Raw genomic sequence first — 12,638 nt, 5'->3', positions numbered from 1 at the left:
AGAAAACTAGAAATAAAATAATCACTAACTTGTTTATCAGTCAAAGCCAACTAAAATTAGGGTAGAATCAGTCTTAATCTTGTGCTTCTTTTAGGCATATATTAGTTGTTTCTTATTTAAATAGTAATTTTTCTCTCTGTCTCTACATATATATGTATGTGTACACATATATATGTTTATATTGTTAAAACACACACACACATATATATAAAACTGTGATAATTAACTATTTGTGGTAATGTAAACATTTTCCATTTCCCAGACTAGTGTTAAATGTTCATGAACTTTACATGTGATATATACAATGGATGTACCATAATATATATGATCATTTCTCAGTTGCCTCATAAACTTAACAATTATTTTAAAAAGCAACTACAATGGACAATTTTGTATGCATAGCATTTAAAAAATTTCTTTATGATGATCCTCCAAAATATGATTGGCTTGCCATAGTAGAGAAACATCTAAGGTTCTTGATACATACTGCAAAATTGCTTTCCAAAGATGTTATCCTGAACTTTTCAATTTAGTATCCTTCTCATTAGAGTCGAGCTGTTCAAGGCATTTGTAATAAATTCCTCCACAAAGGCCACGCACTGCCTTCTGCACTGAGAGTAAATTATTTTGTGGTTCTTTGTCTGGCCTCTGCCTGCTGCTGTAGCACTTACTGTTTACAGTCCCCCCAACCCCACTCTCTGCTGTGCCTTGTTTTGTTCCAGCCACACTGGATTTTTTTTTTTTTGGTTCCTGGAATGCGCGGAATTCTCTCCTGCCACACTCTACACCCCTTCCCAGGCTACTGGGTGCCTCTTCCCTTCTTTCACTAGTAGATGCCTTTGATCTTCCCCATCTGGTCTCAGCTATCACTTCCTTCCCTGCTCCCTGCCAGGCTAGGAGAGGTTCTCTCTTCCTTTTCTTCTGAGTGCTTATCTCATCTGGTGATCGCATTTTTATTGATGTAATGGATTGATTAGTTCTCCCATTATTCATTGGTCTGGTTGAATCACTCATTCAACAAACACCTCTGTTTGTTAGACCTGAGGACATAACATTGAAGCATGTGTGGTAATTAATCACGGGGTCATATTCTGTGCTGTAGGTTCTGCATGAGCTGGAACTACATCTGCTTTTGTTTAGCCTTGAGTCCCCACACATAATGAGCACACAGCAAATATTGACGAAAGGAACGTGTGTATGAATGAATCGCTTCTTAGAGCTCTTTCTCCTACAGTATCTGATATGTACTGCCATTGATCAAGAAGGCATTTCCAGGGCATCACTGACAGTCCTGTCTGTAACTCTGCAACCTGGAGGTTAAGTAACTTGTCCAGGGCACACAGATCTGAAGTGACATGCCGGGATGTTGGTATGAACTGCAACTCTGGAGACTAGGATGCCATAGCAGCTAGGAAATATATATTGATTTAATTTTAGCAGTGGTAAAGCTAAGGAGAGAAAACTCCAATTTGGATTTTGTGTTAACCCCTTATCAAAGTTCTAGAGTACTGGAGAAGAGAGATACAACCTACCTATGATTATGCTATTTTCTTAATAATATCAATTTCTCTCTCCCACCCTTCTTCCTCCCTCCCCCATCCTTTCTTTCCTTCCAATGGAAATCTGATCATGTTACTTCCCTCTGCTCACCTTTGTCCTTAGGCTTAAGCCAAAGACTGGGCCCTGTTACTTCCCTGGCACCTTGTGAACAGCCCCAGCTTTGTTCTGTTTCTTTATCACTCTGTTTCCACTTCAAGGAAAGGAATGAACAATGTTATAGCCTTTCTGTGACCCAAAGGTGCTCCTTGCTGTGTCGTTCACCGAGCTCCTCCTGTGCTCACAGCGGTAAACCATGCTGAGTACCTTCCTGCGTGTTATTGAATGTCCTCATTATCATCGTCGGCATCCACATTCCCCCGTCACCCATCACTGTGCTCACCCACGAGGCCCAGACACCGGGCTCTCATGTTCTACACTTGAATTCATGAAAATGCCCGGGAGAGGCTTCTTTAGGTCAATAGCAATCATAATAATGCTATTGCAAAATGTATTGCTTTCCCACTGTGTGCCAGATACTGCAAGTCAGAGATCCACAGCCAGAATCTTGGTGTTAAGAAAGAAACCAGGAAATCAGAACAATTCCATCTGTCGAGACGCTGCCTTAGCTGCCAGCTGTGAATGCAACTGCTGGAAGCTGGGCAGAAAGACGTGCTGAAACTGCCTTTGTCTTTCCATCCCCTTGAATCTTCTTTGACTTGATAACCAATTTGAGTTTCTCTTGCAGGGAGAAGAAGGCAAAGAAGGCAGAGATGGAAAGCCAGGTCCCCCTGGAGAGCCGGTAAAGGATTCTAAACTTCCTATTATATCACATACCAAATCCATTACACGTCAATAACAACTATTTTGTGTGGGGAGCTACTTTGAACCAGGTTCGAAGATAGGCATTTTCTGTGCATTATTTCATTTATATACTCCGACAACCCTGCATGGTAAACACTGCTGTCCCCATTTTAAAGCAGAAGAAACCTGGGCCTCGGGGAGGTGAAATGGCCCCAAAGTCACATGATGGGCTGGTGACAGATTCTGAACCTGAGCTCAGGGCTCCTGTCCCTGTTCCACATTTTGCTGTACTGCCCCCTGTAGCCTCAATCCTATTGATATGATAGAGGAACCTGAAGTAGATAAGCATGGCCTGGAGGAGAAAGCTGATATCTGGAGAGACCAGGATATTCCAGTAAAATCTGAGTTGGACTTGCTAGCTCCAGACACTGTGGGATTGCATACACACACACACACACACACACACACACACACACACACACACACACGCACATACTTGTAACTCTGGCATAGATTTTTCTCATTTTGGTTTCGGTTTTGGTTTTCTTTAATGTCAGCTGTCCAGGGACACACAGTGAGATGGAGCACGTGCTAGTGAGAATGTCTCGGTAGCTGGCCCCAGTAGCTGTTAGTTGGGAATGTGCAGGGATTTCCAAAGACCCGGATCTGTGACTTCAAAGCTGTGCTCACTGAGCTTGGTCAGTCCTTCTTGCCTATGGATCAGAGATTCATCATGATGATGATTCATTGGTTCCTAGCAGCTCTTATGTCTTCCCAAAGCCCTTTCACAGACACTACACCAAGGGGAAGATGAAGGATGGCATCAGTGGTTTAGAGACCTGGGTTCTCCAAATGCCCACCAGTAAGAGACTAGTTAAATGATGAGCTGTCCACACCGTAGAATATCAAGAGCTGTCAGAACGAATGAGGATGTTCTCTAGATACGGATGCAGAACTGCTCCTACATAGATTGTGAAGTAGAAAAGCAAAGAGTAAAACAATGTGTATAGTCTGTCCTATTTTGTATAAAAATAGTTGTGGGCCTATTTTTTTTCAGTGTTTATCTAAAGGAACTCTGGAAGACTCCATAAAACACCCATAAAAGTAGTTCCTGTCCATGGGAGGATGATTGTCAAACACGGGGACATAGCAGTAGGAAGACAACTTTCTATTCCATGGTATTTTATTTTACGGTTATCTTCTTAATTTTTTGGAGCCATGCGTATGCACTACTTATTGATAAAATTAAATTTAAAATATAGTGATTAAATAAAAATATTTTGTGCCAAAATTACAACAACAATAATAACAATAGCAATAAAAGCTGGCTTTGGATTCTGGCCCCACTCCTTACTAGGTTTTGTGATCTGAGTGAGTCAGAAAGCATCTCTGAGCTTCAGTTTCTTCTGAAATAGAATGAGAATAATATACCAATTTGCCAGAGTTGCTGGTTAATCATGTAATGCAGAAAATGTGTTAAATGCATCAGGCTTATCTAACTATCAATTATTTTAGTAAGCTACTTTTCCCAACTACCCTAGTTGTGGCTCCTGGTGAGGCTAGAACTGCAGAGCCTTTAGAACCACTAAGTGGAACTACATAAAAGTTTCTACAGTGAGGTTTATGTTCCATTTAATTTGTTTGATCATAAACTATTATGACTCATTCTGAATCTCACGCAACTTGCTGGAAGCACCTTCTTTATCATTTTACACTGTTTGCCAGATGCTGAAACCAAAATTCACTGCTGACAGCAAAAGAAAGAGCTTTTAGCAGCTGAGCAAATTGAAAAGTCTCGATGAGGTGCTGTGGACTGACACCCAGCAGAGCTGCCCATGGTGGGCAAATGGCATTCAGCCTGGGGAAAAATGTGGAAAGGGTAGAGAGAAGCACACATATTACACCGTGGCTGACAGCAACTGTGTGTGCGCCTGGAGGGGGCACTGAGCACTTCTCTACATTTTTCCACTGTAGTCCCCAGAAGAACCTTATGGGCTGTGGGTACCATTATTTCTCCCAGATGAAGAAACTAAGACACAAAGAGGATGATAGCTTGATCAAGGGCATAGGGCTGGTAAATGAAGCATCCAGGACTCACACTCCTGGAGGCCGACCCCGGAGTTTGCTGCTGCAGAGCAGTGCATTGACCTTTCTGCCGAACGTGTATTATGCTGAGGGGCTGTTGTTTACAGTTCAGAATAACTGAGGACACTGGTCTTCATTCAGTCTGTCTATTCAATGCCTAATTTGATGCAGGTAGAGTATTTAGGAGGTGATCCCATGAACCAGTGATGGAGGGATGAAGGGAATGGAACTGGGAAAGAAGGAAAGGGAGGCTGGCAACTGGTGATTCCAGGCTGGGGCCCAGTCTCACTGGGGATCCTCTGACTGCTCCTGGAGGCATTGACTTCCCTGCACTTGGGCCTTCCACACCTCAAAGTCAAGCATCCTCTAGGGTCAGGGAACATCTTCATTCTATGTCTGCCCTTCAACCTATGCAGGAACTGCTCCACAAGGGGGCAGGCACTTTCCTGGGTGGGCCCCAGGGGATGTGGTTGGAAAACGGCAGCATCTACTACAGGTACTCGGTGGCCCCTCTTCAAGTTGACTTGCCCATTCAGAGTTTATATATGGGAGGAGCACAAATGGTTAGACAGACCAACCGGATAAATAGAACATAGGATGGATGGATGGAGGGGTAGAGGGATGGAGGGAGGATTGGATGGATGGATGGATGGATGGATGGATGGATGGATGGATGGTTGGATGGATGGGTGGATGGATGGATGGATGGTTGAATGGATGGATGGATGGATGGATGGATGGATGGATGGATGGATGAATGGATACACATGGATATATAGACAGCCTTTTGTGTTGCCTGTTGCTTAATTTTTATTAAGAGATATTTGAGCATTAATTATAGGGTAGGATGAAGTGCAGACTCTAGAACCAAAATGCCTGGATTAGAACCCAAGCTGTGTGACCTTGAGCAGATGACTGAACCTCTATGTGCCTCATTGTTTTGCCTGAGGGTTAACAAGAGTCAGGCGTCAGTGACATCATAGTGAAAACCTTCAGTAGCTACTGGTTGTTCCATTTTTCTGCTGGTGCCTTGGGCCAGTGATGGCCATGACAGTTGACTCTGAGGCAGGAGCCAGGCTATGTACACCCTATATCACAAAGACCTACAAGGGAGGACTGTCCCAAATTTACAGATTCAGAGATCCAGAGAAAGGAAATGACACTTTAAGATCACGGAACTAAACTAAGAAACAGGCAAACCTGCAAGTCAGGGCTTTAGGCCCCACCCTTCTTTCTACAGTTTTTTTTGTTTTTTGTTTTTTTTTTTTTCTAAATCCAAGGATGTTCCTTTCTCTCCCTGCTCCCTAATAATGGGCTGCATATAATTTCCAAGGTTTATAACTTGTAAACATGAGGTGGACAGAATGTTTGGGAACAGGCGTGTCCTCCAGGCCCAGCGTGCTGCCCCTTCTGCCCATTCATCAAACTTAGCCTTTCATCTACTTTCCTCTGCCCCTCCTCCCCTCATTATTCCCCTGACCCCATCTTCAATTCATATGGACCTAAGTTGCCAAGCCTCTAGTTGTCTTCTATTCCTGGTTTGGTTCTGTGCAGGGCAATGCCAAGCTGTGGGCAGTAAAGAATTTTAAATAACAAAAGTGTTCTGACAAGCTCTTTTAAGATGATGGGGTGAGTAAAAGGCTGTGTACGTCACAGGTCACCCTGCCAGTATGTACTGCGGCTGACCTGGAAACAGCATCTGCTTGGGTGTGGCACTCAGCTGGAATTCAGCCTGTCTTTGCTATTTAATAGCTTCATAAAAATATAACTTCTTTGAACCTCAGTGTTGCCATCGGTAAAGTGCAAGTGTTAATAGCAGCCTTGACATGTTTTTTGCAAGTGGGCATAAAGTCATCTATGAAGCTAAGATGGCCATATAATTTCTCATTCACACGAAGATGCTTCTGATAGTGAAAGGGGGGGTACTAGGCATCATTAATTTGGAGATGAAACCTGTGTAACCAGCACCATCCCAGGAAAACCAGGAATATAATAGGCCTGAATACATGGTGGAGATCTGTGTAGATTAAGATGGACCAAGACGCCAGGGGAAAGGGCTGACAGGGTGGACAGAGACTGGCTTGTGGGAATAGAATGGTAGGAAACACAGAGAGCCAGGAATAGGAAGATTCTTACAATGTTGTTCTCAAACTCTTCTTTTCTTCCTACTCTCAGGGCAAAGCAGGAGAGCCGGGTCTACCAGGACCAGAGGGTGCCCGAGGCCCACCTGTAAGTGTGCAATGTGTGTTGGGAACAGTAGAACCAAGCCCATCAGTCACATGGCTTTCACCACTGTGGGCAGGGCTAGCCCAGACTGCCTGATCATGGGGTCCTGGAAGTCCTTCTCCTCCAGACGGCTGTGCTTCTGTGCAGTCAGTTCAGCTTTGTCACATTACATAGCTGTGAAATTCATTTTCACAATTGCAGCCATTACCTTGTTGTTGCTAAAAGTTTTCTTTGTTCTTATCCAATTTATTATAATTTCAATGGGTTTTCTCTGGATAATAGAGCCTAGAAATGAATCTTAATTTTAGTTTTGAACACTTTCCATAGCTAAGGTTTTTTCCCAATTGTAAAAGTAACCCATTCTCATTGCCTAGTGGTATTAATAGTAATGATGATGGTAATAATAAGAAAAAGAACACAAAAAATGGTATAGAGAAGAAAATTAATTTACTTCTAATTCTACAACAGAGAAGTAAAGTTTTTAATATTCAGTGTATTTTTTCTAGTCCTTTTTTCTATATATGAACTCTAGCGTCTATATATGTACATCTATATCTAGCTATCTAGCTATTATACATATAAACAGACACAGATTCTATTTACCTACAAAAATGAACTCTATGTATTTTAGGGTTATTGGGTTTTATTGCTAAGTGTTTCATCTCTTCATAATTTCAAAATTGTTTTCACAATTTCTTAAATTGCTTTTAGAAAAAAATATGATTTTAAATGATTATCCTAAAATTATCTGGATTTTATCCAGCAGATCAAAATCCTAGCTCTGTTTTCTTCATGTTTTTCTTTTTAAAAATCAACTTTCTGGCTAGTATTCAATAAGAAGGAAATAAAATACAAAAATAAGTTTTCTGTTTTCCTAAATCCCCTTGTTTTTCACATGATTGCACCAGAAAACACCCGAGAATAAGGAATATTACCTCTTATGGGGATTGCAACACTGAGCTAGTGATCAATTTATTAAAGGTGGTTCCTGGAGTGACAGGGGCTCCCTTTCAGCCAGGAAACCCATGGCACCTGTATTGGGGGCAAGACCCATCTCTCAACTGGGAGTTGTAATGAAAGTACTGAGGTTTGAAAGCCAGGCAGGGAAAAGAAGACCAAGTTCGTCTGGCTGACATAGAATAAGTCAGGATAAAGCTTTGTAGAATGGAGTGGGTTTTCAGATAGAAAGACCTGGATTCAGCCTTTACTTTGTCATGTATTGACTTTGTGACCTTGGTCGCAATGAGGACCTTTCTGAACCCCTGTGTCTTCTTCTGTGAAACGGCAGTCATAATGACTCCCATTCTTGCAGAGTGGTTATAAGTACTAAAGGAGAAGGTTGGACATGTGACATTCCCAGCAGAGTGCCTGGCTCGTTGAGTGTGGCTCCCCCCGTTGGTGCTTTTGTCATGATTAGATGGGAAGAGAGCACACCAGAGTCTGTTCCTCTGGGCTGGCTGAATTTGGAATTCTGGAGTCCTTAAGGAAGATGCGGAGCCCCACGAAAACCCCAGCCCTCTCCAGGGAAATGTAGCTGGACTGTTTTGAGCAACTGGAGAGCACTGTGCAGTCCTTATTTAGTCTTATTCAGTCCTGATGGCAACTCTGCAGAAGTAGGTTCTATCCTAATTTTACAGGTGTGGAAACTGAGTCCCAGAGAAGAGAAGTAGAGCTCCCAAGATCCCACAGCTACAAAGTGGGAGCCATGGCCCATCCCAGACCTAACTCCGAAGTCAGCGCAGTTCCATGAAACTTAAGAGCATATGGCAATCCTTTCCATAGTTTAATACTGCAAAGCTATGCCAGGCGGGCATTTTTTTATCCTTGAGCTTTAGCTTTACATCCACCAGGTGAGGATTTCCACACTGTCAGATTGGTCTGGAGATTAAAAATGATGGTCTCAGCTCTGCTAATGGTTTAATCTTCACTCACAAGGCCCGAAGCTCTGTAGCGGAGCTTCAGGTAATATGCCTCCAAGGTGCAACTCTGGACAAGGAGACCCCAGCGCTATGACTCGGGGTGTAACTCCCAGAGCTGAACGTACTCAGGGGTGTTGGTAGGACCAGCAATGGCCACAGGAACAAGGAAGGGGCCACAGGACCTAACTATGGGTGAAAGCGATGTTCCCTACAAGGGAATCACCTGACTCAGGAGCCGTGCAGAGAGGGCCCGGCCAAGCCATGTGCTGTGAGCCTGGAACAATCAGGAGGAACAAGGAGTGCAGGAGACACCTGAACCAGTAGGGCAACGCCCCGACACTCCGAGGCATTTGTGGGATGAGGCCTGGCAGCCCGGCCCACAGTACAGAGGGGGCTGGGAGGAAGGGCTCTTGGTGTCCAGCCGTCAAACCTCTGGCACCAAGTGTGGCACCAAGTAGGGCTCAGTATCCTGCAAATGGTAAAGAATGAGTGGGGGCAATGTGGGTCAAAGCAGGCGGGGAGGGATGCCTGCCTTCTGCCCCAAGAGCCTGCTCTGTCATGGGGTAACTCCATTCTCTTCCTTCTAGGGCTTCAAGGGACACACAGGCGATTCTGGTGCACCTGGTCCCCGAGTAAGTGGGCGCCTCTTTGGAGGTCCCCTGAGGTGGGCAGAGCTTACACTTCCCAGACAGATGGTTCTTGCAGCCTGCAGGCCATGGCAATGCCTTACCCGAGAGAGGACACGGAGCACACCAGCATGGAACAGGCCAGCACAGGGACACCTTGGATGCACCATCCCCACCTCTTGGCCTAATTCCCTCAGGTGGTTTTTCTGGGGTCCAGACATTATCATGGCCAACCAGTTTGGCCGAATCAGTCTGGACTCAGGTGTGTCATACACATCAGCCCTGAGCCTTGTGAGGCGGTTGCTGCTATTATGTTCATTTTGTGGAGGAGGAAACTGAAGCCCAGAGGACATGGGTAATTTCCCAAGGTCCTAGATCTTATATATGGAAAGCATCACTTTTACCCTGGATGGGAAGACCCCAGAAACTATTTTCTTATCCTTTAACTCCTCTGTCTCCTCTGAATGCCCAGAATGGAAGTGACATTAGGGGTCAGCTGGTTGGATCCCTTGCATGATCTAGTCACCAAGGAGCAAGCGCAGGTGTAGAGAGGGTCAAGTGCATGAGCAGATGAGGAGGCAGCGCTCCGAGCGTACATGCCAGAGCCTTCAGCTGCTGTTCTTCCTTGCCTGAGCTGCACAGAGAGGCACAGCATGGCTCCAGGCACTCACAGCTGGCCTTGGGTGCGCCCCAGACGTCAACTCAGGGCCAGGCTCTGCGTACAGAAGTTGACGGGGCCCCTGGGTCTCTCCACCTCTCCCAGCTCCTCAGATGCCCCTGTGGTTGAGGCAGCCAGTGGCTGAAGCATCTCCTTCCCTAATGGCAGGCCTTTTTGTTCCTAGGGAGAGCCTGGTGCCATGGGGCCTCCTGGTCAGGAAGGGTTACCAGGAAAAGATGTAAGTGGGGTCCTATGGGGCCTGGCTGGGCTGGGGCTGGGGGTATCAAGGAAGTGACACCCAGAAACTGCCCCGCAGTGGTTGGTGGCAGCACTGCCAAGAGGCACACAGATGACGTCACAGGATTGGTTGGCAAGGATGAGATTGGAGCCTCCAGCCTAGTGGGTGGGTACCTGGGCTTTATGGTTGATAAGGAAGCTTTTCTGGATCAGTCGTGATTTGTCCACTGGTACAAATGATAGGCCTGTTGGGTCCAGCCTTAAATGGACTTGAGAGGCATTTCAGAGTTTCTCCCGGATTATTTCTCCATCTCTCGGGCTCTGCAGTGCTCAAAGAAACTAAACACTCCTCACTGCCACCACCATGTGCTGTGTTAATTGTACACCGCTTGAATGGCTCTCCCTTTTATTTGGTGTTGGTATCTCAGCAGAACAAGGAGTCTCACTCCATCACCCAGGCTGGAGTGCAGTGTTGTGATCTCAGCTCACTGTAACCTCCACCTTCTGGGTTCAAACAATTCTCCTGTCTCAGCCTCCTGAGTAGCTGGGACTAGAGGTGCCTGCCACCACACCTGGCTAATTTTTGTATTTTTAGTAAAGATGGAGTTTCACCTTGTTGGTCAGGCTGGTCTTGAACTGCTGACTTCAGGTGATCCAGCTGCCTTGGCCTCCCAAAGTGCTGGGGTTATAGGCGTGAGCCACTGTGCCCATCCAAAACAAGGGAAATTTTGACCCCAGGTGTACAAATGAAAAATTTGAGATCCAGAGAGATTAAGGGACTGACTTATGGTCACCCAGAGAGTCAGAGGCAGGAATAGCTTACCTGGAGTCCAGAATCCAGCAGCTCCACATCCCCTAGGGACCAGCCCTTTGCATATGGCATCCTGCAGGGTGGCTGGACATATGGGTTGCAGAGTGGCATCATGGAACTGGCCGTTTGGTCAGACGCAGAGGCACCAGGTACTGAGGTACAAAGTGGTCTCATGCCCACCATATGGGTCCTTCAGGATCTGCCTTTAAATTGATGAAGTGGACTCTTCCCCAATGGCTCTTGACACACCAGAGCACATGGTCCCTGTGGCTGATCTGCTCCCAGAAATGGTGGAGCTGGAAAGGATACTTAGGAGAAATCTGATCTAGTTCACATGTGCTTTCTTAGCTGTGGAATCTGTTTTACAAGATCAGTCTAATGTGTGGAGCCCTATGCATATGTTTAAAAAGTAACTGAATAAATGGATGCACAAATGCAGGCTTGCATGCATTTACTCACCCACAGGAAGGGAGTTTGTTCATATTTGGAATAATGGACAATTGATGATGAAACATGCTGGACAGTTTGTTGGTTCCTTTGGGTAACTTGGCGAGGTTTGGTTAATATTTGAAATTGTGATGCCATCATCTTCACACAGCTACTTGGTGATGACACCACCTTTCTCTCTTTGTTCCAGGGTGACACTGGACCCACTGGGCCACAGGGTCCCCAAGGACCAAGGGGCCCACCGGTGAGTTTTGCTTTGCGACTAATGTGCTTCATGTTATTGCAGGGCCTGTTACCACGATGATATTTAGTTAGTTCCCTCTGGTGCCACAGTATATATTGTTAAAAAATTGTAATATGTTTTAGCAGTTGGTAAATAGTGCCCCCTTAAGTCCCCCTAGTCACCTCCCCCAACACTCAGATTGTTTTCTGAGACCATCCCCCACAACAATAGAAAAATTACAAAGGTGCCACCGGGCACCACTGGAGCTCTGTAGGACTTTGCCCCGATGCTCTGCTCTAGCTCTGGGCCACACTAGGGGTTGGTGCTTGCTAGAGGTTAGTTTCCCGAGGCTGCTGTAACCAAGTACCATGAATGGAATACGGTACATGGCAGAAATGTGTTGCCTCATGGTTCTGGAGGCCAGAAGCCTGACATTCAGATCAACAGGGTTGGTTCCTTCTGAGGCTAAGACAGAATCATTCCAGGTGTCTCTCCCAGCTTCTGGGGCTTTGCTGACTCCCTAGGGCATTCCTTGGCTTGTGGGGGCACCACCCTGGCCTTTGCCTTCATCTTCACATTGTGTTCTCCCTGCTTGTGTCTCTCTCCAAATATCCCCCCCGACTTTTTTTTTTTTTTTTTTTTGAGATGGATTCCTGCTGTGTCACCCAGGCTGGAGTGCAGTGGTGCGATCTCAGCTCATTGCAACCTCTGCCTCCTGGGCTCAAGCGATTCTCCTGCCTCAGCCTCCCAAGTAGCTGGGATTACAGGTGCGTGCCACCATGCCCCTAATTTTTTTTTTTGTCTTTTTAGTAGAGATGGGGTTTTGCCACGTTGGCCAGGCTGGTTTCGAACTCCTGACCTCAAGTGATCTGCCCCACTCGGCCTCCCAAAAGTGCTGGGATTACAGGCGTGAGCCACTGCGCCTGGCCCAAAGTTCCCCTTTTTATAAGAAAACCGGTCCTTATTGGGTAAGGGGCTCGCCCTATTCAATATGACCTTATTTTAACTAATTACATTTGCAATGACCCAATTTCCCATTGTGGTCACATTCAGAGGAACTGAATGT

General features: G+C 45.6%; 1 protein-coding gene across 1 annotated transcript in view; it reads left to right on the top strand.

Annotated features, from left to right (window-relative positions):
- The window catches only part of COL22A1 (collagen type XXII alpha 1 chain), a 326,761-nt gene that overhangs the window by 290,275 nt on the left and 23,848 nt on the right, over nt 1-12,638 (top strand). Inside the window, exons 51-55 of the mRNA XM_009213647.4 lie at nt 2,285-2,338; nt 6,601-6,654; nt 9,158-9,202; nt 10,039-10,092; nt 11,540-11,593. Of these exons, the coding sequence (XP_009211911.2) occupies nt 2,285-2,338; nt 6,601-6,654; nt 9,158-9,202; nt 10,039-10,092; nt 11,540-11,593 (261 nt within the window). The remainder of the gene's footprint in view (nt 1-2,284; nt 2,339-6,600; nt 6,655-9,157; nt 9,203-10,038; nt 10,093-11,539; nt 11,594-12,638) is intronic.

The sequence above is a fragment of the Papio anubis genome, chromosome 8, assembly GCF_008728515.1.
Source record: "Papio anubis isolate 15944 chromosome 8, Panubis1.0, whole genome shotgun sequence".
Lineage (NCBI taxonomy): Eukaryota > Metazoa > Chordata > Mammalia > Primates > Cercopithecidae > Papio > Papio anubis.
The sequence above is the reverse complement of the archived record's forward strand: the minus strand, read 5'-3'. Positions and strand labels throughout refer to the sequence as shown.